Raw genomic sequence first — 27,790 nt, 5'->3', positions numbered from 1 at the left:
CCTTCCTCCCCCGCCGCGGCTGCCATGGAGAGCGGCGAGCGACAGGAACTTGTGTGGCCGCCCGCAGTAAAGATGGCGGCGGCGCGGCGCTGCCCGCGGCCGGCCGCTTCCTGCCGAGTGGGGGGGGGGGGGGGGAAGAGCGGCGCCGCCCGCTAGCCCGCAGCAAAGATGGCGGCGAGAGGCGCTCGCGTGTCCCAGGCAAGGGTCAACGCCGTGACGCGTTTTACTTCCGGGTGAGCGCCAGTAGGCGCCATATTGTCTTGTTCGTGAAGACGAGGAGCGAAAGAGGGGAGAAAGCGGCCGCCGAGCGGTAGCAGCGGCAACGCCTGCGGCGGGAGGCGGGGGCGAGTGTAAGTAGCGGGGCAGGCTGCGCTCGCCAGCGCTCCCGGGGGGCCGGCGGGTGTCGAGCTGACCCGATCTTCCCCATGGCTCCTCCTCCCCCAGCCCAGCCGAGCCGAGCCGGGAGGCGTTGGAGGGCGCCGCGCGCCGTGGCGGCGGCCGCTCGCCGGGCGCGAGGAGCCGGCGGCGCCGCCGCTAGCGGGAACCGGCGGCCCGGACGAGAAGGGAAGACTCGAGCTGCTCGGCCAGCCCCCCCCCCCCCCCCCACCCCCCGAACCCCCCCTCCCGCCGCCCGGGTGGCCCGCTGCGCATGCGCATGCGCGGCGGGGGCGCGGGGGGACGCCGGGCGGCCGGCGCCTGGGAGAGCCCGCGGGACCCCGTCCCGCCCAGCGCGCATGCGCCGCCGCCCCGCCGGGGGGTCCCCGGTGGCCGCCGGGGCCGGGTCCCGTTACCCGCCAGTGCGCATGCCCCGCGGGCGCGCGGGGGGCCCGGGGCCGCAGGCGCGGCGGGTGCTGTGGGCCCGGCGGGGTGGCCGGAGGGGGACGGCGAGGAGCGCCCGCGAGCAGGCCCCGGACCTGCCGGAGGAAGGCCGGTCGCGGGTAGGAGCGGAACGGCCCGCGGGCCGCAGGGGAGAGCGTCCGCTCGGTAGCCTGGTTAGGAGGCGACACGTGCGCCAGGGGTTGGCGGTTGACCGTGCCGACAGCCTGGCTCCCGCAGACGGAATGCGTTTATGGAATATTTGTACTGTTTCGTGGCTATTCCCACGAGGCCGTTCCGCTGGAGGGCTCCAGAGGACGAAAATTAACAGTATCGTCACACGCAGCAACGTTTGTAAGGTACCCGACCCCGGTTCGGTAGCTTGGCAAATAAATGCAGGGTGTTTCTAAATCGATCCTTGAACAGGCCGCCGGTTTGCAAGCCTTTTGCATTAAGCACTTATCCACACAGATTCTCAGTACTTTTTTTGACAGTCCCACAAAGTTCGGCGTTGGACTAAACCTGGATGGGATGTGCTAGGCTTTGCAGTCAAGGATGGGGCCACAGAAATGATCAGAGGGGTGGAACGCCTCTCCTGTGAAGAAAGGCTGAGAGAGCCGGGGTTGCTCAGCCTGGAGAAGAGAAGGCTCTGGGGAGACCTTACTGCAGCCTCACAGTGTTTAGAGGGGGCTCAGAAGAAGGGTGGAGAAAGACTTGTTACCAGGGCCTGTAGTGACAGGACAAGGGACAACCATTGTAAACTGAAAGAAGTCAGGTTTAGACTGGACATAAGGAAGAAATTTTTTATGATAAGGGTGGTGAGACACTAGGACAGGTTTCCAGAGACATTGTGGGTGCCCCATCCCTGGAAGTGTTCAAGGCCAGGCTGGACAGAGCTTTGAGAGACCTCGTCTAGTGCAAGATGTCCCTGCCCACGGCAGGGGGCTTGAACTGGATGGTATCTGAAGGTCCTTTCCAACCCAAACCATTGGATGATTCTATGATGTGCTACCTCAACTGAAATGTACCAATTTTCTGAAACAGATTACTGTAAGAGCTTACAGCCACCTTGGTAGTTGTTTATTTCTTCTCTTACAGTCAAGCCTATAAATGTATGCAAATAATCTTTACTGAAAGGTATGGGATACAGGGAGCGAGGGATGCTCTAAAGGATTTGTTTTAGGGCAAAGGGTCAGCCACCTTTTAAAGACGAGGAGTGGTGGTCTTCAAAGTATAAGGCATGTCTACCAGCAGACAATGCTCAGGCATCATTTTCCAAAGACAGGGTTACAAATAACAGTCCAGTCCAGCTGCATAGCTGTATCGTGTAGGAGTCAGAAACCTCTTTTGAATTGTAAAGTCAGGCCATGCTGTGAGAGATGGTGCCTCTGACAGAGGTGACAGATGCAGCAGCTCCCCCTGATTGTAGAATGCAGGGGAAATGGGGAGTCTCGGCTTTGTCCAGGGACAAGCCGCTAGCATTACTAAGAATTCAGTGACAAATCAGATGGCAAGCTACTGATTTTTAATTTGTCTGGGGCAGCAGCAAACCTTGTGTCATCTCTGCTGTCATGCCATTACGAGACTTCCTGTATTGTCTTTGTCACATGTGACATGCAAACTCCTGTCCTTAAAGAGTGGTTTCTCCGCTTTTGGCCTCAGAGGTATTGCAGGGCTGAAGAGTCCACAAATTTAGCGCAGCTGCACAATTTTTTAGTGGACAACTCACCATATAACCTGTAGTGGTAGAGAGGAGTCTTAACGATGTTTGATTTTCAGCTAGGTGCAGGATTATGGAAAGGTATTGTGGAGACAGGAGTGTTCAGTCTCCCTTCTTTTCATGACTGAAGTACATGATTATCGTAAGTCTGCCTTCGGCAAAAAATAGTACTGTGGGTAGGTTTTATTAAACATTCTTACTTTCGTTACTAGCTGATCTCTCTTCCTTAAGTGATAACTGTATTTATAATTGAGGGTAATATCAGCTCATGAACGGCGAGGAATAGTAGTTTGTTTATTTATTTATTGGTACTATTAATTTTTTGTGCAGAGCATGTTCATGAAGGAGGAAGTTGCAGATGGACAGTCCAGAAAAAAAAAAAGCTGCCTTAAATGGCTAATTGAAAATCTATCATCAGGTCTTCTAGTGGAATGATGTGCAAAAAATAATCAGATCAGACTTTTTTTTTTTTTCTCCCCAAAACCAATAGATTTTTGACTCAAACTATTTAAGTTACTGTGATGTTTCTGTGATAGTTAATGTTTTAGTAGTGGTTTTGGTGCTTTATGATAATCAAAGCATGTGTTTGTCCTTAATGTCTTCAAAATACAAAAAATAAGTAAGTGATACCTGAGTTGCCTATATCTGGTCCTTTTGTTCTTTTAAAAGGGTTGACTTCAGCTCAGTGGATATGTGGATTTAAGTTTAAAATAACAGACCTTGGAAGCTACATTGCTTGAATGACTCACTGAAGAAGTTTTCATAGTACTTTTTTTTTTCTTTTTTTTTTCCTATTTGGCCTTTGTTCAGCCTACTTCATCTTGGTAGCACTGTAAATATTAGTCAGACATGCTGACTGTGAACCAGGTTCTGGATAGCTTTGTAGATACTGAACAAGCTGTTTTCTTCAGTTCTTTTTCTGGTTCTGTATTTTGGATCTTGGTTACTCATTTGGAAAGCCTCTGTTCTTCAATCTGAGAAAGAATAGTTCTGATACTAAAAAAATGCAGTGGTGTAACTGAAGTTGACTTCCAGCATTCTAGTGATACACAACTGTAAATGGGCTGGAAGAATTTTACACTTCTTTTTTTGACTGGAAATCTTGCTAACAGATCCAAGCAATCACATTGGTGTAGCTTCTGGTTCTCAGAAAAGATGTGTAGTATCTGGGCATTAAATACCTGCAACAACTTAGGGTGATGCCCTAGGTGATGTATAGAAGTCTTTGACCAACTAAAAGTGGGATGGGTAAAACAGAGTAGCAGTCAAGACAGTTATTTTAACTTTTTTTTCTGATTTATTGCAAACTTAACTCACTCCACAAATGTTTCATTTTCTGATCAGCAGCTGAGTATAATGTAGTAGTAAATACTCATTTTCCCAAATAAAATGGAAGCTGGTATGTTTTTGTCTGAGTGATGGCATGCATTTGTTCTGACTCTGAGTGAATGTGTGTCTGCAGCCATTCTGTAGTAACTCCTAGAGTTCATTCCTATGCAGGTGCATAGGGTGCAGTGTTTTTCCATACTCCCAGATCTTTGCAGCTGCAGAGGTGTTCTGACTTACCTGGGTCTCCCACATTAAGACCACCAGCTGGTGTTTTTTGCCCTACCCTTTCTGCATTAAATTTTTCTTCTTGGTAGAGGGGCTCCTCTGGGTGTGCGAGACCATTTTTCCTTTGCATCTCTCTTTTCAGTCATACCTGTTGTGAACAGATTCTTGCAGTGAAGTATTCTTTATTCCAGTGACACAGCCGTGGAAGCTCAGTTTGCATTTCCTTCCAGTTTGGAGTACACTGAGAGAGATATTCTTGGAGCTTACACGGTCTGTGTCCTTTATTGACTTTGGACTCCAGCTCGGTTGCATGTCGATAGTACCATGGATGAGCTGCTCTGTGTAATTCCTTGGAAGAAACATGTGAAGTGTTGGAGTTGTATCCCTGGAGTATTTATCCGCTAGTCCTTCCAGTCTCATCAGTGATGTCTTTGCTATGGTGATCCTGATGAAGCAATAGCATAGTGGGAGGAAGGGGTGTGCGGGGGGCGGAAACAGCTCTCAAGCAACAGTGTTCAGCCTGAACTCTTGTTGGCATCGGTCTGATTCCTGTCTTTCTGCTAATGGCTTTGCTCCAGGTGTTGTGAATGTGTGGTTAGATTTATCCTGTTCGCAACTGAATGCTTCCACAAAATTCATCATGAAAATTCACCATAAACCTTCAGTCACTGTGCTAAAACTTCACAGAGTCAGTATCAACTACCTGGAATGAAAGGAAAAGACCTTACATTAGAACAAGGCACTTGCAGAAAAGATTAAGAGATCAGGCTGTTGATCCAAGGACCTCTGCTTCTGAGATGTCTCCATTTTCCTTTAGGTCCATCCCCAGAGCCTAAGCCTATATGGGACAGGGAAGATCTGTGCACAGAGTATGTGGTGCTTTTAAGATCCTTCTCAAGGTGTGACGTGGATGACTCCCTGCAGCCCAAGAACTCCACAAAGAGCATCAAACAGAGATTTATGTACCTTTGCTGCTTGTGTTGTCTTGAGCTCATGCCAAAAGATTACCTGGCTAATGACACTGGTTACTTAATATTAATTTGTTTCAAAAACAGTACTTGTAGTTTATTACAAACCAGGACACCTACCTCTTGGGGTCCTTCCCTTCAGCTACTCTGTAGACCTAAAGATAGTCAAAAAGTCATGGCTACAATGGCAGGTTATCTTACAGGAGATGGAACATCTGTTTTTTAACCTAGATATCTGAGTTATGAAAGGAATATCAAGAAGAGCGTGTTGTCTTTAAACCCTGGGGTCCAAAGACTGTGTAGGGGTTCTCAAAGTATGGATGAAGGCCTGCGATTTCAGCATCTTTATTTAAATAATGGATATTTCTTTGCTAAAATGCAATGCCTATTTAGAAGGCCTGCAAGATAAGATCCTTAGTCACCAGAAGAACTTCTGCAGCTATGTATTAGAGCTCAGATTGCAAGTAAAACTTGTCAGGCCATCTCACGTCACATATGGACCTGCCGTTCAGAGATGATGAGATGCAGAAAGGTGATGCAACAGCATCTCTTCTGCATCATAAAGTTCTTGATTATTGGCTCTGGTTCTGTAGGCTCCGGAATCATCTGTCATTAGTCTATCTGTCTACAGAGTTGAATAAACCAGACTGTCGATTGTGTCCTGGATATCTGGTCAAGTGACGTTGATGTCTGATGTAGGACTTCCTAACCTTGATCTCTTCAGCTTGTGACACAGCAGAAGGTGCCTGCTACTTTCCTCCTAGGGGCAGCCTGAGTCCTAGGCTGTCTCCTGATTTCTTGGAGTTGAGGTAATCTTGCTTCTAACAAATACCCTGTTTAATTTCATCTTCCAAAGAATACTTGGTTTTCACTGCCAAGATATTTCACTTCCATGAATTTCCTGAGACCAGTCACTCAGAATTGCCAGTTCTTTTCTTCTGCAGAAACTGTTGATGTGTAAGGTGTTCTGTGTAGTTCGGCTTCTGTGTAACGTTCATGTTGGGGAGAAGCATATTGCCACAATGATGCCAGGTTCTTAGAAGGAGCAAGAAAGAGTCTGCTAGATGTATTCATCTGGCCAACTAGGTATGGTTAGTTGCATCAGTGGGGAATTAACTACGGGGGCCTTCACCAAGCACTGTGCTGTTGGGAAATCGTTGGGAAACCATGCTCTATTTGACATCAGTGTGAATGTCTATAATTTGCTTCAAGGTAACTGTGTTTTGTGGGGAGTGCTGGGGGGAGTCTCCCAGAGTTAATGGTGAGCTAGAATTATCACTCAAAACTCTGGTTACTGGTAAGTAGCTTCTAATTGTATACTTCTCAGTGTGTGTGGTGTATTTGGACACATCATAAAAACGTATCGGACAATATCTTATTTTGCAGACAAATAGGCAGGTTGAGAAGATGCCTTTTTTCCTAAAAGAACAGGTAAACACTGAGGTGTAATCTGTAGCTGAGGTGCACATCACAATCGAGGAGAGGAGTGGAAAGGTGCCTTTTAAAATATCTGCTCTTTCTCTGTCTTAACCTAGCTTTTTGTTGGGTGAAATACTAAAGAATAGTAGAGAGTTTGACACCAACTTTAAATTTTTCTGGGTGCTGTTGGCTCTCAGATATTGCTATCTGCTGGGGATCAAGGTAAGTCCTATCTATGCCACTATGTCAGCTTTTATCACCAGCAGGGGAGCTTTCACCAGCAATCCTCTCAAAGATGGCATGTTTTAGTACCAGTAATTTGCTGTAATAAAACTTCAGCAGATCCTGCCTTTGAATAAAGTTCCAGTAGGTCCAGCCTTTGAATAGGAATCTTTTTTTTTTATTTTTTTTTTAACATACAACAGAACATATTTCAGAACATGTCTGCTCTTAAAAACTCTTGGAAAATTTTGAGATACCACATTAACTTTTCATATTCTGTTAAGTATATATAACTGAAATTAAATGTGAATTGACAGGGTGTTTTTCCCATGTGATTGTGTTTCTGTGTAAAACAAAAAGAATCCTGAATTGGCTTCTGTTTCTTCATTGGTAAACAGATTTTTAATAGATTCAGGTTCCTGTTCTGTGATCTGACATCAGGGAACGGCTCTTGAAGCACCAATAAATGTTCTTTTGTTTATTCATGTTTGCTAGAGAGAAAGTAGAAAGGCTATATCTAATTGAATTGGAGGGTAGAACAGCTAAGTAAAAGAACCTTAACCCATCATCCTAAGGGAGGGTAGTATCTGCATTTTCCTTTGCAAGTAGGTACCTGTAAAATGGGTCCATTCTTTGAACCTGTTTGCTTTTCAAAACCTGTTGGATGCACTGGTGACATCAGAACCAGAGTGTTTTAATGACTTCTCAGTTGATGGACCCTCTGTTAGTAAGTGTCTTGCTAATGTTTGAATTTAGTAGATTTTAGACAGTATTCATCTCACCCCCCCCCCCCCGCCCTTTCAGTGGAAAATAAAGCTTTTTTCACTGCGATTTGGATGCTCTGCTGTGTATTTGGCCCTGTGTCACTAGTGGGAAGTAGGCTTAGAGCTGTCCATTGCGTTAGGTGAAGCCACTTTCTTTCAGGTGATGCTGATTTGGGAACTTTGTTAGAAATTAAAACTTATTATAATTCATGCGGCAGCATCCTAAGTTAGTTTTGGCAATGCAGATTTTAATTACGTGGGAAAGGACTTTGATTCGCTTTTTTTCCATTGTTACTACTTGATGTGTCTCAGAAAAATAACATTTGCTTCTTGTCACATACATCAGTACAAGATGTTTCAGCTGTTTCAAGCCTTTAAGCTACTGATTTGGTGGGGGAGAGGCATTGTTGGTTTGGGGTTTGGTTCCCCCCCCCCCTCCCCCCCAGTATTGGGGGTGTATCCGTTGCAGTAAATTTAAAATTACTGAGAACAGGCTACACTTTCTTCGCTGTGTTTTGTGCTTTCCAGTTTATGGCACTGAGGTTCAAGAGTGTTGTTTTGGTAATTCTCACATCTGTTTTGTTCATTAACGTTAAGACTTGCCTCAGTCTGTTTTTATTTTTGACATCTTTAAAATAGCATCACTAGCAAAGGAAAATGTCAGTGACGTCTGATGGGACAATATCAAGATTCTGTTGAAAAGTTCTTACATACTCTTCTCAGTAGAGTTTCACAAGCAATATACTAAGTTACATTACTTTTATGTAAAAAAGGGTAACATCAAATAGCCTATATGCATGTAATTTAGTAGATGTGTCTGTATATAAGATTTATGTAGTTATCTTTTAGAATATGCTAACTTAAAACAAAGAGCTTAAGCCAGTTTGTTTGCCTCTGAAACTTAAAAGCAGGTGACACCGTTAAAAACTGCAGTGCTTAGCAAAACAATTTGTGAGGACAATAAACCACCTTTAAATGCCTGTAGCCTCTCTGTAGTGAGAAAATTTTACATCAAGTGCCTTTTTCATGTTTACCCTATACCATTTAGTGAAAACTTGGAAAAAGTGCAGGAAACCAAGTGGGGAGCAGAAAAGCAGGGAAGTCTGTTTCTCAGAAAGTGATGATGTCTTGGTGTTTCAGGTCGCCATACAGATAGAGGCCTTAGAACAAACCTTGTATGTTCACTACCTCTGAATAGTGCATATTAAAATACATCATTTAGTTTTCAGTACTAAAAGAATTTGAATACATGTGGTCTTCTCTTTTAGTGAGTATATCTTAAAGTTAGTTTTGTAAATATTTTAAGATGCTAATTTTGTTCCTTCCATATCCTATTCCTGTTTCTGTCAAACAAATAGCACAACAATGAAGATGCGTTGAAATAAATAGAAAATTAGAAATGGTTTTGGCCAATTTTCACATGATATTTGAAAAAGGGCTTTTGCATATACAGTTGCATAAAGAAAGTGATGTAATTGCTTAAGTATTTGTGTAGTACATACTTCTGCTTAGTGAAGTTTTTACATTGAATTTGGTAATAAATCTGTGTACTTGAAAGTCAGCATGTTTTGTAGTTGCCAACCTATGAAAATCAACATTTCTTCAGGAAAACAGTGAAAGTACAAATGCAATACAGAATTAAAAGCTTTCAAATACAGTTCACAAACTAAAATTAGCAGTTTCAAATGGCTGTGATTTTAAATCAGTCTGCTCTGGATGGCATAAATTGAATTAACCAAATGTTGAAGTTCCTCAAGATTTTACGCAGTTGTTGCTGTCTTGTCGTACTGTTGTACATCAAAATAGAAATCAACTCCATGTCTTGACCTCTTGCTTTGCAGTTCCCCACCTGATTTCTCTCCCCAAAATAGCAATAATAAGGTGAAATAATCTCTCTGGGGAAAGTTGAAGACTCCAGGCCATATTATATTGCAGAGTGATGGAGAAGGAGCTATGTATGCTAACAACTAAAACCCGACTGGGTTTTTTTACTCCAGCCCTGAAGCCAGCTGGCACTGAATGAAAGTCTCTGACCTTCCAAACCAGAACAGACATCTCCTAACTGCCCGCTGGGTCCCAGGTCTGTGCTGACACCTGAAACATGCTTGGAGCAGCCAGGAGGAGTGCTAGGTGGCCTGGGTCAGTGCTGCTTTCTTGTGGGGAGATGGTGGAGTCCTTCGGCACCACTTCCCTTAGGAGTGTGGACTTGGCCTTGGTGTCCTAGTGCTTGATAACTTGCTGAGAGGGAAGCCAGGAGGGGAGCGAATGCTGCTGCCCAAAATTGCTGCTCAAAATCACTGCCTGTCTCATGTGTTTTCAGATGCCAGTTGATATAGCTGCAGAATAATTTATCTCTCCAATAAAAAAAGTTGAATTAATTTCTTTGAACACCTTGTAAAATAGTAAGGTTGTTGCTATCTTGGGGCAGGTTATACAAAGGAGAGGCATTTGTTACCTTAGACCTTCTTATGTTCCAGACTAGTGCTTCAGTTTGTCCGTAGTGAGGATCAAGGCCTGAGAGTAAAGAAAAAAAGGCTGGAATACTAAACGTCCATGAGAAACAGATAACTGATAGGCATTTTAACAGGTACAAAAGTTTATTACAAGCTAATTGTGTTAGCTGGAACATGTGAAAAAAAAATCCATAATGTCCAAGATTTTAGGACAGAGATGTAGCCAGTCTGGTAAAAATAAATCTCATCTGATCCAATCAAGTAAAAACTGTGCGTAGGAGGTTCCAGTTCAGTTGAATTTGTAGAGGTGCTCTTAATATTGTTACACTTCCGTAAGAGAAATTGGTATTTCTTTAACTGTTTGAAAATTTGATTTTTTGGCATTTAGTTATGTGCAAACCTGCTTCTTACATTATTGCTGAAATAATTTAATCTTCTGAATCTTTTGCTGAGTTTATTTTAGTGAAATTTCACAAACTTTTTCCAAGGTATTATGTATTAAGGTAAAAAAAGTGCTACCAGAATTACTGAAATACATTTTTTTTATTGCTAGTGTGATTTAACAGCTGGAAACAAAGGGAGCAGCACCGTGAGGCTGTAAAGTGCTTTCAAGGCTGGTGGTTATCTTGAACCACAATTGTTAGAACTTTATTTTAAGATGTAAACAAGTTTATTTTGACCATTGAAAGAATTTGGATTCTGGATGGAAAGATGAACTGAGGGGAGGAAGAAACAGTTACCTTTTTCTTACTTTAGGGTGAAAATAGTCTGTGAGGTTACTTCATACTTAGTGTATGAAATAGGTATAGATGAATACTCAGAGAGCCAGGTATGGCAGGGCCAGCTTAAATGTTGCATTTAAGTGCATTATTAGCCACTCTTACACTCAACTGGTGCAAGAGAGTTAATTTCCTAGGTACAGATCAAAATGTAAAAAGAAAAAAAAAAAGACAAGAAAAGGATACTGTCTTTACCTACTAAAGGTTTGAATATCATAAAGATATCACTGAAATGGAAAAAATTCCATACTTATTTTGTCAAGAAAAGATAGTGAAAATAGTAAAGTAGGTTTTGCCCAGTACTCCCCCCTGTTCCAAAAGTTGGTCTTGTTTAAAGCCCCTCAAAAAAGGCATTGGCAACTGAAATTATCCGAACCATACATGTGTAATTTTTGTACTGGTTTGAATGTAAGTGGTCTCAAAACAAAGGTGATCTTCAGTTTTTCAGATTAAAAATAAAATTCGACAGAGGTATGCAAAATATGAGCTTACATTCATCTCTGCGTGACCCAACACCCCATGACATTATGTACAGCTTTTTTTGTTGTGCATTTTTGTAGTGTGATGCTCTCTTCCTCTGCAGTCATGCAATTATTTCTATGAATGTGTAAGTACTAAGCACGAGATCCCTTTGCAAGCAGGATCCACTCTAATTGCTCTTCTTCTGTCTGACGAAAGCAGGCTCTGTCTGTGGACCGTGTGCGTCCTGCTCGGTAAGAACCATTGGGGTTATGTTCCTGGCTGGCCACCCCGAGTGGCCCCGGCTGCTTTCAGCTTGTTTCCTCTGAAGCGGACAGGCTGTATTCATCTATTCTGTATCGCACTTGGTTGTGAGCCACAACTAGGTCTTGTGTGCTGCTCCTGTGACCTCAGGGAATGAATTTTTCTCTGTTTCTTTTAAGTTTGGAGTGTTTGAAACAGCCTATGTGGGTGATGTTTTTATGGCATGAAATCAAGGATTGTGTGTTGAATGGCATGAGGATATATTAATTGAGAGTGGAAAGCCTGTTGAGAAGTTGTTAACAGACTGGATAGGACAGAGGGAGTCACACTCGGTGCAGTCTTACCCGTACTGGTGTTTGGGAACAGTTCCTGGAGGGAAGTGTTCCCAAAACTGTGCCCAGTCTTTGTCTTCAGGAAAGCTGTTTGGAGCAGCGTCGGTGGCCGCTCTCTGGTCTTCCACATGTAGCAAGTTAGGTGTATGCAGGAGGTACAAATGGCCGGAAGGAACTGGTATGCCATTATAGGCATACCTACCTGGTAGACTGCTGTGCCTCATCAAATTCCTGCAAAGCTGGTCCTGGAGCTTTACTTAAAGCAGGTTGTGGAGCTCCCATGTTGTCAGGTCCTAGGGCTGCTGCTGCTTGCTGAGTGAGGATACACAACATGGCACCAAAAAATGTTTCTTGTGATTTTAAGGGACCATGTGGTAAATATGCCATTATGCAGTGGTATTTCTTTTTTCTTTCTCAGATTTGAAAGACTATATTATTTAGAAATTATAATGAGCCTGTACAATGCATAAAATGTATGTGGACACCGTCTTGTACCTGTGCAGTGCTACAGTGCAATCGTTAACAATGTGTTTTACCATTTGGTGACATTCCTCTGTCTCGCTTAACAGCCTTGCATGACACTCGTATAGAAAAATACACATCTTTCCCTAAGAAACAGGCAAGGATATAATTTGAGTAATGGTTTTTATATTTTGACTTACTTTAAATTGCATTTGTTATCAGATGAGTTCTTGTCTTACAAACTTGTTATATCTCTCCTTGAACGTCATTTTGTAGTTAATTTCTTTGCGAAAATACAGAGAAAGCATACTAGGCTTCTGAAATCTTACAGTAATATTTTCAGATATTACTCTAAAGGATGAACCGTTTCCTCCAGCTTAAAATATTAAGCCAGCATTGCTTCAGCTTGCTTTGCAAGGCTTAACTATATCTGCAGTTATGTAAGTTTCAGTTATGTGATATTTCATGGGCATCTATTTAAACATACAACTATTATTTTTAGTTGAAATATAGACTATATAAAGACTTAAAAGATGTGGGATCAAGGTGGACAACCTTGGCAGCAATGGCCTTTGAACCAACAGCAGTGGATGCAGTCATTTCAGCACCAGCAAGATCCAAGTAAGTATATAGAAAGCTTTGTGGATTAATTTTTTTTTAAAATCTGTTGTAATTTGAATTTTTGAATCTTTGTTACAGAGCATGACTGATAGTTGCTTTTTTGTAGCTGCTGTCAAGATAATACATTTATGATGCTTTTCTGAACAACTAGAAAAAATAGAAAACATTCATGGATTCCAAATGTTTTGACATAGTTAATATTAATATGCAAAATACGGGCAATCAAACTGAGTTATCCTGGACAAATTACGAACATTTTACCAGTCATACAGATCAACATTTAGACCTCATGTACTTGTACAGAATCTGTATCCCTGTCAGTTGTTTAGCCAAGCTGAACCATTTATTTGAGAAAATCTGCTTTTTATTCAGTGCCTGTGTGGCAGAAGTACTAATGCAGATGTATACACAGAAAAACTCTCACTGGAAGATTAGTATATTTGTTTTAGGTTACAGCAGTGATGATCATGATCTTTTGTTTGGATTTTTTTCCCCCACCAAAAAACCCCACATTTTAAACAATAGAACATAACATGCCTTAAATTGAGAATGAGGTGACAACAATTTAAAGTATCAAGAGGAATACAGAAATGGATAAAGAGAGTGGAGTTGTGTATTTAATACTTGGTCAGAGTGATCAGGCACACTGGTTTTACATTGCTTTCTGTCACTTCAATTTCTGTAACTTTGCTAGAGAGATTTCCTGACTTAATAATGAGCAGAAGATATACTAGTGCCCGCATCTGAGAGTGCAATTTACTTAGTGGTAGGAAGGATAGTAAAGAAAAAAAGGGAGGAGAGAATGGTGACATAAAATAGCATTCTAGAAATTGCAGGTTATACAAAGATTATACATTGCAAAATGTAGTTTTCTAACTATGTGTCCTTCTTACACTTGAATCTTCATGAGTTTAGAATTTAAAGCTATATATATTTCTTTCTGATACCAAAATTAGTTCACTTATGAAAAAAGTGTATTGCTACCACCCATTCAGTGCTAAAGTGAACCTCAATAATCTGCTTTATGGCATTTTGAACATATGCAGAGAAACTCTACTTCAGCAAGTATGTACACTAACATTTGCTTTCAGTTTGTTTTACTGTACACTGTGAATAAGTTTTAATGGTGCTCATGGTACTTGCTGAAGGTAAATGTTGCCTGTTTCTCTTGAGCAATGAGACATGTAACTGAGAAAGAGTGTTAAACTTCAGGCATGTGAATACTAACCTTTTAAATTTCCTTTGTTTATTTTAGGCCAGATTGACTGGGCTGCATTAGCTCAAGCATGGATTGCTCAGCGAGAAGCCTCAGGGCAACAGAGTGTAGTGGAACAACAAGGAATGATGCCAAACGGACAGGATATTTCAGGAATAGAGTCTGGTCCAAACAACCATAATAATTTTCAGGGGGATCCCAACTTCAACAGAATGTGGCAGCCAGGTTTGTTTTCCTTCCCATCCATTCCTTTTTTTCATGTAATGAAATTTTATTTCTGTCAGACATTTCTGGGTGTCAGTATGCCTTGTCCCTCAGGTTTCAAGGTGCAAAACTACCAGTAGCATCAACTAATTAACTGAGTATCACAGCTACTACTTTCCAGACATGTGTTCCACAAAATGGGTAACAGTAAAGGACACAAAGGTCTGATAACACAACTGAGTAATCTCCATATAAAATAAATAAACTGATTTCATTATACACATATGCAAAAGATTTGTTCTGTCCCTGAATGTTGTAGAAAGATGAAGTGTGAATTGCAGTTATATATTTATTTCCCTGGATCTTATATCTTAGGTGTTTTGTTGCTTATCCCACTGCACTAGGAACAGCAGCACCGAAGGCAACAGGATGCCTCAGAATTAAAGAGCATCTGTTGCTCTCTCCTTTAGTGTAATACCTGCTGCTGGCATGATGTTGACATGTATGAGTTCACAATATAACTGGCAGATGCTGGCTTTAGGTGTCTTAAGATCTTGAAAAAGCAGATGAGCAAAATTCTGTATGTAAAGTATGTTCTTATTACATGTTTCATATACTTAGTATTTGCCCTTTTTGACTTAGCTATCTAATTGTCACCTGCATAATTTTTCAGTTATTGTAAGTTAAAGTTGTTTGAACGCTTCTGTTAGTATCAGTTATTTTCAGTTCTTTATTTCTTCCTCAGAACTTCAGTTTTGGCCAAAAAGTCATTTTCCTTTTCAAACTTCATAAAATAACACTGGCAATAAGCATGGGGTAGAGATTGGGTATTTTCTGCTAAGAATTTTTCTGAAGTTGTTTTCTGAAAGGTTTGTTAACATCACCACACCATAATGCAATTTGAAATGTGTGAGCAAGGTAGTTAGTAAGCCTGTGTGCATGCCTTCTGTTGTCTTGGTGAAAACTGCACTTCATGCTTGATTCTGTTAATGATTGAAAGAATAACACCTCCAGTTTTCCCTGTGACTATTCAAATTTGTTTAAGTGCAATGTTAATAAAAGTAGGCTTAAAATGTCATTGGTGGTTCTTACGTGTGCATAACAAAGGGAGGTAGACCTTTCACTTAAGTTTCACCTACTTGTCCTGGGCTATAAGTTATTGTAACCACATGTAAGAATTTTAACTTTACTGTGTGGCAGCACAGAGACTGTATTCTAGCTGTATTTCTGTATAATAAGTAGAGGTTTTTACAGAAATATTGTGTCATTATTGGATGACTTTCTTTTTCATATGATCCTGTGGTGGTGAGTTCTTCCTCCTATGCTTTTTCATCTGTGAGGTGAAAGAGAATAATATATTATGTGGTAGTTTTTGCAAATAGTCACAGAATGGTAAAAGTGAGGAAGACATTTCACTGACAATTATAAATGTTAGGCCTCCAAGCTCACCTGGAAAATGCAGAACAGGAAAACATCTTAGACCCTGAGTGGGAATAATGTAGCAGCTTTTGTTAATGGGAAACAATGTGACAATGCATTTTTTTATCATTGGGTATATTATTCAAAGAATATGTTTTTTTCTGACTTTTTTGGGACACTGATGAAGACCGTGCTGATGCAGATATGACCCAGCTTCCCTTAATTACGTGATGTCATTCTTAATGTGTAAAAGTAGTCACAGCAGACAAACTAAATCATAGCATGCATGGCTAGCCAAAGTTCTCTTCACGTATTTACTCTGTTTCTACAAAGGTTCATCTTTCTCCAAGTTTCTTTTTGGATCCAAAAGTCCTTTACACACTACTAATAGAAAAGCAAAACGGCAATCTGAAAACCAACTGTGTAACTAGCAGACAATTCATTTTGAAGGGATTCATGTTCCACAAGTGAAAACAGCATCTGTTGTATGTGACTTGCAAGCTTTCAAGTCAGTTGAGTTGAAGTAAACTGGGCGTTTAAATAGTGTCAAATGTTAACACATACATTTATGAACGATAACTCTTGTAAGCTGTACTTAAAGAAAAAGGATTCTGTCCATTAGAATACTTCAGGAGTATTAACTCTGGAAAAAGATTTGATTAATCAGCTAAACATGACCTACCAGGATGACAGTGAGAGTGAAAGGAATGATACAGTCTTTGAACAGACCAAAAAAAAGACCAACGAGGTAGAAAAACTATGTTAACCATTTTTAGTTGCTACAGTAATGGATCCAATTATGATGCAGGTGAGAAGGACAGTAAAAATGAGAAAAATGGAAAGAATTATTAAAGGACTGTGTGGAAGGTAGGAGTTAACATGAGAGGCTAGGTATTAATTCTGTTACTGGTGAAAGAAGGGTAGTTCTGTCACAGTCTATAAATATCTGTATAGTGGACATAATTTTTAGGCTGATTTCCTAAGACAACAAAGTTTTTGGCCACATGAGCTATTAATTCATTCCTTAAACCCTTTTCAATCTGTTAGCCAGTTGTAACTTATGTTTGAGGCCTTATGACTAGCTTATGCTGGGACCTCTGCTAGATATTGGAGAATCCAGGGAATCATCCATTATAAAGACACAAGACTTTGGAAAGCAGATCTCAGTGGTTCTGCTGCTCACAAACCCATTTGCTTTCCATAATAGATCTTTTAAGTCTATTATGCAAAGGAATAAAATAGCTCGTTACTTTGAAACAACATAGAAATAGAGAAATAGGAGCAGTTCTTTAACAGCTTACACAATTCGTAAGTGCTATGGTGGCCTCAATATCACTGGAAATTTATAAAAACAAATTTACAGCGTCTCTGTGTCTGTCCAGTTCTGCCCTCCCCCATGTATTAGTTCAGCTACAGCTATTTGTATTTACTTCATTTAGTTGAAGAAATTATTGAGACAGTATAATACAGTCTGTAGATTGATGATTCTTTATAACTTTATCATCCATGTTGCTTTGAGGAACCTTGTGATAAATGCAAGAACATTGAGTGATTGGTGACTTATATTAATTGTACTAACTTGGTACTGAATTGTATTCTAAATCCTAAACAGAATGGGGAATGCCTCACCAACCCCCTCACCCACCTCCAGATCAGCAGTGGATGGCTCCAACCCCAGGTCAAATGGAAATTGTTCCTCCATCTGAAGACAGCAACAGTCAGGACAGTGGGGAATTTGCTCCTGACAACAGGCATATATTTAACCAGAACAATCACAACTTTGGGGGACCTCCCGATAACTTTGCAATGGGGCCAGTGAACCAGTTTGACTATCAGGTGAAACATATTTGTTGCTTTAATATTGTAGACGCGCAGAGTCCCTTCCGTGGATGTGTTCCTCTAATATCATCTAGCGACGACTTTCATTCTTCAATTCTACAAACATCTACAGAATTTGTTATCTGCTAAGTTACATTTTTACCAAATACTTTACAGAAGAGACTTTAGAGTTTTCAGTTCTGTTCTGAGGCGAAAGGGTTTTTTTTCTTTTCTAGTAATGAGAAATGGCTGTTGTCTGCAATATTAAAATGAATCACTGTGTTCCAGTGTATAAATTAACATTATGTAGTTTTGTGTTTAAAAAGAAAAAAAAGAAGAGGAGGAGGAAAAAAAATAAAGTTCAGAAATATATACTTAAATACACTAGATAATGTACCATAGGGAACAGTCCTGTATTTGCAGGGAGATAGACTGGATGATCCATTGATCTTTTCCATATCTATCTACTGTGATTCTTTGAATAAACAATGGTATTTCTAAAAAAATCCACATCCACTTTTTTCTTCATTCTGGCATATAAGTTGCATAGCATAATAAATCTGTAGGTGGTTTTAGCACTAATAATAGCAGGGGGCATTGCACAAGTCTTTAAACACAAAGAAGTTTTGGATCTTCCCCCTGTTTTCAGTATTCTTTCAAAGCCCTTGATATAAATGACAAACTGTACCTGTTAAAACACCTACCTCCTGTTCATAAACAAACCCAAAGGAAGATGGGCAGAAATGTATATCTGTCTTCTGGCCTACTTTTCTCTATTATTAAATTCTTTTGTTCAGCAATATTGTTAGGAAGTGAACCAATAATTTTCAAATACACTAATTTATTATAATTTCCTTTGTTTACTATCATGAGACCAACTCTTAAAATTAATTTCCCTAAATACTACAGAAGGCTTGTTTTGCAGTGAATAACAGAGGGATGCTTGACCTGAAATTGTAATGGAAGAGTGCTTCTAGCACTAGTGACTTAAATAGTCAATAGAATGTAATAAAAAAAAAAAAAAAATTGATGCTGTAACTTTCTTCCTAAGCACTCTCCTCTTAAATAGTTTCATTAGGCATTTCTGGGCAGCAAATATTAAAACAAAAGCCCCTCATGTATGCCTCAAGACTTGTGACTTTTGGACTGTGTACAGCTTGCTCAGAACCCAGGGTCTGTACTAAACTTGCGTATTTATGCATTTAATATTTTAATCAGCCATATCAATAACATCCATCAATGATTACTAGAAAGCGCACAGTGCAAAATCCTTTTGTAATAAAAGCTTGAACTTTTAATTTTTGTCCTCATGTTGTAGTTACAAGGAAAGACTGCTAATGTAGCTAGACTTTTAAACCTTAATTTTGTATACTCTTCACTTAACTGCATGCTCTGTTGATAGGTTGGCAAGGAACCGCTGGAGATAGATGGTGATTATAGGGCTTAATATTTAGCACAATATGAAAGGAAATTGGTTGAAGCCCTTTCAGATTTGTTAGCATCCTTGCTTAAATCTAAGTTTACTCATTAAATATTTGAGGAAAACTTCTTTCTTGGGGACGACAGAAAAAGAGATTGAGAGATCTCGGTAGCCTAGAAATCATGGATTCCTACTTGCATGGATTTCTGTAGACCGACTTGCACACATGCTGTATTTAGTGTTACCATGTGAAGAAAAATAAACTGCATTACTCTTTCAGCATGGGGCTGCTTTTGGTCCACCTCAAGGTGGATTTCATCCACCTTATTGGCAGCCAGGACCACCAGGGCCGCCAGGTCCACCAGCACCTCCTGCACCTCCTCAAAATCGAAGGGAAAGACCCTCATTCAGAGACCGACAGCGTTCACCTATTGCGATGCCTGTGAAGCAGGAGCCTCCACAGATTGGTACATGTTAACCACTCCTTAATGAAAAAAACATAAAAGCTGTGTTTTAAAAAGAATTGCAAAATGTGAAAGCTTTTTTTTACATAAAGTAAAAAAGAAGGGAAAGAAAAAGCTATTACAAATGGGTTTTTTCCCCACAATCAGATGTATGGCTTTTTTGTATTTGGGTGGAGGGTTTGCTGCTTTGGTTTTGTATTTTGGTTTGGGGGAAAGGTTTTTTTCATCTTATGAAATTATAAACCTTGCTTATGTAGATGCTGTGAAGCGTAGAACTCTGCCTGCCTGGATTCGTGAGGGCCTGGAAAAGATGGAACGAGAAAAACAGAAAAAATTGGAAAAGGAGAGGATGGAGCAGCAACGTTCACAGATGTCTAAAAAAGAAAAAAAGGAAAGTGAGGAGGCTGAAGAAGGGGATGGCCCACGCTTACCTCAGAAAAGTAAATTTGTAAGTAGAAGGGTTTGCTTTTTGCTCAGGTTTGTATTTCCTGAAAGGTATCAACATTTTGGTCTCTTCAAAAGAGAGACTGTGTATTCCTGGTTATCTCTTTATGTTTCTCTTGCTTTAAGTAAAGTTAAGCTGCTGTTTTGTTGATATTTACTTGGTGTTTTGAAGTTGTTAATGTTATGTTAATGTCTGAGAGGTAAAAGTGTATTACTTGATCTGTAGTAGCAAAGAAACGATGAAATTGGGCTTATTTTCGTTTCTGTATTTTGGGGAACATAGATGGTCTTTGAAGATTTGAATTCTTAATCAGTAGCTGAACAAATTCAGATACTTGTATTTGCTAAACTGAGCCCATTTAGGAACCCTTGCGTTGCCTTCAGTTTCGCAGTTATCCCATTTGTTTGCAGTTCCAAGTACCTGTCTGGCAGTGAACTGACAACTATGTATTTTCTTATCTGCATGTTTATTAGGAGGGGAGAAAAGAAATAGAGTTTTATGATAATTGTAATACAGATTTCAGTACAAAGTAAATCAAGGTGACTATCATAAATAGAAGCTAATGAGCTTGACATCTTAAGTTTTTCCTGAACTGTATGGTGCTATTCTTGTAGGACAGTGATGAGGAAGATGAAGATGCTGAAAACACAGAAGCTGTAAGTGTTGGGAAAATCAGCAGGAGTCCATCCCCGGCTCCTCAAGAGGAGCAAAGTGAACCAGAAATGACAGAAGAAGAAAAGGAGTATCAAATGGTATTAATAATGTAGTTCTCACTAAGTATTTCTGTCTATTTGCTCATATTTTTCAGGCGTAGCAAAGTAAAACACTTTTTCTCTGCCTGATACTGTCAATAGAGGTATAGTACACATCGTACAGTAAAGCAAGGTTATATTTGCATGTCTCTTTATAATGCTGTCTTTCTCTTATAGGCAAGGATATAGGTTATATAACTCATATTTAGCACAATAGTGAAAGAATGTAATGGCTCTGATCTTTACGTTGATCATTATTAATTCTATGGTTTTGCTTAACCTGTCAAATTTCTGAAAACTTTCAATGATTAAATGTACCCATCTGAAATCTACACTTCAACCTCACTTCCTGTGAAGGGGAATTTAAGAAATGTATTCTTGCAAGAAAGTGCTAGAAACCTAACTCCTAGACCAGCAACAATTTCACTGTGTCTGCAGAAACTTTGTACTTTGAAATCACGGTTGTATGTTAATTGTGCAACTGAAACCTTGTTAATGAAGGCCCTGAATTCTAAAAACATTGATGAATATATTTTTGTAAAGCACATAGCCAGACCGAGCAGCTTGGAGAACTAGCTTCCAGCATTTCCATTTTTGTAGTAAATATGTAATAATAAAATTCTATATAAGTAACCTCTGATGATTTTTGCAGGACTGGGGTCAGTGAGACTGCATACCAGACACAAGTGTGCTTTTTTTTTTTTTTTTTTTTTTAAGAATAAATAGGATCAGTCTAAGTACATTTCTCATTTACATATTCATTTGGTGTATCATCTTTGACATTAGGAATCCGTGCCCTGGATAGCTGTGTGTAATACACGTGGGTGCAGTTCACAGTCAAAATACAAACTGTTCTGAAAGTTTTGAAATCGGGTCAAATTTAAACAGTTCCAGATTTATGTTTTTAAGTCATGTTTGTTCAAAGAAGTCATTAAAATGTGCAGGAGAGTACTTTCATAGCCATCAAAAGAAGTGAAGCTCCATGGATGTAATTTGAATGCAGCATGTATTCAAGAGGTTTTGGCCTTTAATTGTATATACAATTTTCTTCAGATGATGCTGACAAAAATGCTGCTGACAGAGATTCTCTTAGATGTCACAAATGAAGAAATTTACTACGTGGCCAAAGATGTTCACCGTAAAGCAACTAAAGGTATGCTGGGGGTTTTTCTTTTTGTTTTGTTTTGTTTTTTTAAGTTTCTTCTGTGAATATTCTATATTTGCATGTCTCTAGAACATTTAACCTCCATAGTTATCCCCCCAAAACAATTCCAGTATAATGCATCCAACTTGGTAGAGTACAAATCCAGTAATCATGTACTGTTGTCCTGTGCAGTGTATTGTGAGTTACTTCAGTTATTCCATTTCTTTCATACAATTCATTTTAGTTAAAATGGTACCTGTGTGTCAATGGCTCTTGAGTTGTAGCTGTTTCTTAATGCTCTCATCTTTATCTCAAGTTCTTAGCTGTTCAGAAGTGAAAAGATACAAACTTTGAGTCCTCAATTAGTAATTCATTTGCTTTCAATATTAACATTTATTGTACTTACATAACAGATTTTAACATAACTGAGTTAATCTAAATATGTAACTACTGAAACTTGAAATTATGTGCAGATGCTGTAACTTGGATATGATTATATATTTGTTTTTTTCTGTTCACTATTAATTTGAATTTAAATTCTAAATCTTCGGGGTCAGAAAATCTAGAAGTGGTTTTAAATGGATGATGCGTTTTTAATGTTTCTTCTCTCCCTCCAAAGAACAGCAATAGTAGTAGATTTAACAATACCATAGACTCATGACTATGAAATCGTGGCTATTTGTGTTAACATGTTGTTCCTGTTGTTGATGTGATACAAAGCTCCTGCAAAACAGCTGGCACAGTCCAGTGCACTGGCTTCCCTCACTGGACTCGGTAAGTATGTTCCTTATTTTTGAGAGGGCTTAAAGGGGGAGTTTCGCTCTTGCCTTGCGTTTCTAGAAATTGCATTTTGAAATTAGATTTTAATTGCCCAGGAGTATGGGTCACTTTCCGATAACTTTATCATTATCAGCACCTTTGTTCCACAGGTGATCCTACTGATATAAGTGGGATGGTTTTTGGAGTAAAGGACTAGTCAGTGTGAGTTAGTGTATGAGAATCTTGTCCTAATTTTGAAAATACATAAAAAATTTAGATAAATTTACTTTTCGAAGTATGATTGTTTCAGAAGCACACTGCAGTCTTCAGAGAGAGGAATGCTGTTTTATGTTTTTCTCCTATTTTGATCCATCCAAACAAGAAGGGAAACTTGATAGAAGAGTAAAGTGAAAGTCTATAAACAAAAATACTCTGATCTCTGGAATTATTATTTTATTGAAAAGCTACATAAGCACAGAGGCTCCCATATCATATATTACCAGAAACAACACAGGAAAAAGAGATTGAAATTCCAGCTTGAGACACAAGAGGAAAAGATCTTTCTTAACATGCTTTTTATCACCTAAACCATACTACAGCAGTGTCAGTGATCAGTTATGTGTTAGTTACATGGAATTCCGATGAATTAGATTAAATGTTATTATCACAAGTATTCACATGTTTTAAAACTAACTCAATAAAGTTCACAAGAACCTCAGACTGAAAGAAATTAAAATATCTCCATGTCAGATGTTTAAATAGACTTTATCTTTCTTATCAGTCCAGTAGTTATTAATATCTCTAGGGGAGAAGAAAGTCCATTTCTGTTCCATCTCTGTACCTGTCAAAGTGCAGTGTTTCCTAGATCAATATAGAAAAATTGATATGGCATTCAGAAGTTCTGTAGCCTTGGACTACGGAGGCGGCTGAAGTCATTTCAGAGATGTCTTCTGGGAAAGGTCCCAGGCATTTTCTGTCCGGTTGCTGATACAGAGGCAGGCACTGTTACGATCTCTGCAGGCAGCTTTTTTGCCCTTCCATACAATGGAAAAAGTACCGTGATCACAGTGGTTGCTTGCTGAAAATAGACAAGCTGTTCCAGAAGGAGTAGAACCAGACAGTGAGCATCAATGCAGATATGGGGGCCTTGATCACACCAGTCAAACAACATAAAGTGACTCCTTCAGAGAAGAGGAAGTGAAGGAAGGGCAATGTTACGCTCCTCTTTGCCCCACAGAAATATTAAGAACAAAGCTTAATCTTTCCTCGTGATAGACTGGACTTTATGCACGCAGGTGGACTGGGTGGTTATGGATCAGGAGACAGTGAAGATGAGAGGAGTGACAGAGGCTCTGAATCATCTGATACTGATGATGAGGAATTACGACACAGAATCAGGCAAAAACAGGAAGCATTTTGGAGAAAAGAGAGAGAACAGCAACTACTACTAGAAAAACAGCTAGAAGGTAAATCATATAATGTCTTCTTACTATGCTGCTCTATATGGAGTTTACTACTTAGTATATGTGAATTGGTAGGAGAGAAAACGCATTTTAGACCAAAAAAATGTTGAAGCCAAATTTGGAAATAATGTTCTTTAATTAAAAATTATTAATAAAAAAGATATTTGAGCTACTGAATCAAAATGGGGTTTGCTTGTTTTCCTTCTAATAAGAAAAAAATCCATGGAGTGTTTTCCATAAACCATTCTACTTCAGTGTTAAAAGAGCAGACATGGTGCATATATATCTATATGCTATAGATATTGTACTATATAAATAATAGTATCACTTTATAAAAATGCATGTGGGTGTATAATGTATATTTGAAAAATTATTAGTATCTCAGTTGTGACTAGGGGATAAATTTCACCTGTCTGTACCAGAAAGCAGTTTATATAAACTTGATTCCTTAAAGTTGTATAGTCTAAGCATATGAAGGATGTTTCACGTCATCTGAAAAACTTGCTTTTCTGTTACATAATTTTGAGCAGTGCACCTTTCAGAATGTACAGTGGGAGGCTGCAGTTTCTTTGGACTTGCTGTTTTCAGTTGTAGTTGAGGTTTGTTTCCATATGCTGCATCTTCATAACTGGGCTTTTATACCTAAGACCAGGGAAAGATTATTGAACCCAGTCAGTTCACACTTAGCCTCTGAGAAGGTGGCAGGTTTGATATTAAAAAAAAAAAAAAAAAAAAAAAGAAAAGCAAAAAAAAGAAAAAAAATCTGTGATTTATTTCTGCTTCTCCACACAAGGTAAGGTTTGTCCTTTTGTACCAATAATGTAGGTCAAAGGGTTTCACAGTAGTCACCTTGCACTGCTGAAGAGCAGTCTAGATCAACAGATGAATACAATGGTAAGAAGTCGTGATCCAAGTTCATAAGCTGGACTTAATTTATTGCCAATCAAACCAGAGTAGGGTAATGAGAAATAAAACCAAATCTTAAAACACCTTCCCTCCACCCCTCCCTTCTTCCCGGGCACAGCTTCACTTCTGAATTCTCTACCTACCACCCACCAGTGGTGCAGGCGGACAGGGAACGGAGGTTACAATCAGTTCATCACACGTCTCTGCCGCTTCATCCTCTTCAGGAGCAGGACTCATCACACTCTTCCCCTGCTCCAGTGTGGGGTTCCTCCCACGGGAGACAGTCCTCCACAAACTTCTCCAACATGGGTCCTTCCCATGGGCTGCAGTTCTTCCCAAACTGCTCCAGCGTGGGTCCCTTCCACGGGCTGCAGTCCTTCAGGCCCAGACTGCTTCAGCGCAGGTCCCCTGCGGGGTCACAAGTCCTGCCAGAAAACCTGCTCCAGCGTGGGCTCCTCTCTCCACAAGGGCACAGGTCCTGCCAGGAGCCTGCTCCAGCGTGGGCTTTCCCTTGGAGTCCTGTCCATCTTTGGGGCATCCACCTGCTCCGGCGTGGGGTCCTCCCCAGGCTGCAGGTGGGCATCTTCTCCACCATGGACCTCCCTGGGCTGCAGGGGCGCAGCCTGCCTCACCATGGTCTTCATCCCCACGGGCTGCAGGGGAATCTCTGCTCCGGCGCCTGGAGCATCTCCTGCCCTCCTTCTGCACTGATCTGGGGGGCTGCAGGGCTGTTTCTCTCACATGTTCTCACTCTTCTCTCCAGCTGCAATTTCTGTGCCACAGCAACTTTTTCCCCTTCTTAAACCTGTTCTCCCAGAGGCACTACCACCGTCACTGATGGGCTCAGCCTTGGCCAGTGGCAGATCCGTCTTGGAGCCGGCTGGCACTGGCTCTGTCGGACATGGAGGAACCTTCTAGCAGCTTCTCACAGAAACCACCCCTGTAGCCCCCCGCTACCAAAACCTTGACACGCAGACCCAATACACACTGAAACATGAAATAACATCAAGGGCTTCTAAAAGTGTCTGGGTTGTACACTTTTTCTAAACCAGGAGGACAACTTTTCCAGAATTATAAAAGAAAATAACAAGTTGTTTGGTAGGTAGTTGGTATGATGGCAGATAGTGTATTAATTATAAGTATTATGAAAAGTGCTTGGAAATTTGGTTTTGCAAAGGTAACAGTATGGAAATTGTTGACATATTACTCCAAATTAATTGCATTTTTCTTTTGTATACTTTTTTTTCCAGAAGAAAAGCTACAAAATGAAAAAGTTTCAAAAGAGATGAATGAATTTATCAACAAAGAACAAAACAGTAACTCAGCATCACAGGAAGCAAAAGAAATTGAAGCAGATACGGTTCATGAAAAGAAAAGATCTCCAAATGCAATCGCACCTGATATAGAACTCAAAAAAGAGGGTAAAGAGAGGACAGGAAGGAGTGGGTCAAGAAGCTCTAGCAGTGGTAGCACTAGCAGCAATAGCAGAAGTAGTAGCAGTAGCAGCACTGTATCTAGTTCATCCTATAGCACTAGCTCAGGTAGTAGTCGCAGCTCTTCGCGTTCTTCCTCTCCTAAAAGGAAGAAGAGACACAGTCGCAGCCGGACGCCTTCACATAAAGTTAGGCGCAGTAGAAGCAGGAGTTACTCCCACAGAAATAGGAGAGAGAGGAGTAGGAGCAGGGAGAAAATAAGGGAAAGGAGAAGATCCAGTAGGAATCGCAGTGCTGAAAGAGGGGAGAGGCGAAGAAATCGGAGTCCTTCAAGAGAGAGAAGCTGGGATAGACGTAGAAGTAGTAGCCGTTCAAGAGACAGGCGAGCTAACCGTGCAAGCCGCAGCAGAAGCAGGGATAGACGTAAAACTGAAGAACAGCGTAGAAGCCCTACTGGAAATAGGCACAAACATAAAAGCGAGGGTAAAGATCAAGAAAGGAAGAAGGAGCAGGGCGGAGGTGTAGATAAAGACAGAAAAAAGAACAGAGAAAGGGAGAGAGATCAGGAAAAAAGAAAAGATAAGCCCAAAAAAGAGGAAAAAGAAAGTAAGGCTGGCAATCATGACGACGGTAGATTAAAGAGAAAAAGAGACAGCGAAAGAACTTTCTCTCGCAGTGATTCAATATGTGTGAAAATAATAAGACAGGATTCCAGACAAGAAAGCAAAAAAATTTCTACCAAAGATAGCAAAAAACGGTCAGGCTCTGAATCTAGTGCAAGGAGTAGTTCTGAATCACCAGGAAGCAGTAAAGAAAAGAAGGCTAAGAAATCGAAGCATATTCGGTCATGCTCCATGGAGAAATCTCAAAGGTCTGGTAAGAAGGCAAGCCGCAAACACAAGTCTAAGTCACGATCAAGGTAGTATACTTTTTAAGTATCTTGTCTGACTTTTTTTTTTTTAAATTTTTTTATATTCGTCTTCATGTGTACGGCATATGAAAATTTTTTTTTAATAAAGTATGGTATTTATTAAATTTTTTGTCTTAGGCAAAAGTAACTGTGGAAAATCTTATAAAACTAGTAATTACTAAGCCTAAAGTGTGTGTGGGTTTGGGGGTCTTTTATTTTTTCCAATTAACTTTTTCCCCCTTTTCCTTTATTTTTCAGATCAACGACTCCTCCTCGTCGTAAACACTGAGGAATTTATGGCACCAGTGCTATGACGTTTAAAAATTCCATGAGTTATAAAAGGCTTGTCTCATTATAGAGGCACATTGTGGCTATGTAGGTGAAACCAGAATCCTTTTTTTATCTGTAAATAGGTGTATTTTTTCCAAATGCTGCTCAGAATTAAATACCTAATAGGATTTCTTTGTATTACATTTTTTCAAGAACGGTAGTGCTTATTAAGAATATAAACCAGGCCATTCTCTTTCAGCTGTAATGTTCTTAAAATTACTATTGAATGTACTGTGATGTCAATAAAGCTCTTTAGTTCATTTTTTGTTTAAAA

At 40.2% G+C, this 27,790-nt stretch overlaps 1 protein-coding gene across 2 annotated transcripts; it reads left to right on the top strand.

The window, feature by feature from the left end:
* The first annotated feature begins 218 nt into the window (after window positions 1-218).
* PNISR (PNN interacting serine and arginine rich protein) lies at window positions 219-27,790 on the top strand. 2 transcript variants are annotated; one of them, XM_049817628.1, is made up of 12 exons: window positions 219-350; window positions 12,715-12,833; window positions 14,089-14,274; window positions 17,285-17,508; window positions 19,191-19,377; window positions 19,632-19,822; window positions 20,434-20,571; window positions 21,625-21,724; window positions 22,436-22,489; window positions 23,770-23,940; window positions 26,094-27,195; window positions 27,445-27,790. In XM_049817628.1, exons 2-12 carry the CDS (start codon window positions 12,746-12,748, stop codon window positions 27,473-27,475), a joined length of 2,472 nt encoding a protein of 823 aa, XP_049673585.1. In that variant the 5' UTR covers window positions 219-350; window positions 12,715-12,745; the 3' UTR covers window positions 27,476-27,790. The 2 variants fall into 2 exon arrangements, with proteins under 2 accessions (XP_049673585.1, XP_049673586.1); XM_049817629.1 differs by lacking the exon at window positions 219-350 and adding an exon at window positions 931-1,175.

The sequence above is a fragment of the Accipiter gentilis genome, chromosome 15 (assembly GCF_929443795.1).
Source record: "Accipiter gentilis chromosome 15, bAccGen1.1, whole genome shotgun sequence".
In the NCBI taxonomy this organism is placed as follows: domain Eukaryota; kingdom Metazoa; phylum Chordata; class Aves; order Accipitriformes; family Accipitridae; genus Astur; species Astur gentilis.
This window is presented reverse-complemented; position numbering and strand designations above follow the sequence as displayed.

What these genes read in the sequence shown, in the direction of transcription:
- PNISR (XM_049817628.1), top strand. Translation starts at nt 12,746, where the DNA reads ATGTGGGATCAAGGTGGACAACCTTGGCAGCAATGGCCTTTGAACCAA. An exon ending in TGAACCAGTTTGACTATCAG is followed by an intron (nt 17,509 to 19,190) that starts GTGAAACATATT and finishes TTACTCTTTCAG; the next exon opens with CATGGGGCTGCTTTTGGTCC. An exon ending in ACTAGAAAAACAGCTAGAAG is followed by an intron (nt 23,941 to 26,093) that starts GTAAATCATATA and finishes TTTTTTTTCCAG; the next exon opens with AAGAAAAGCTACAAAATGAA.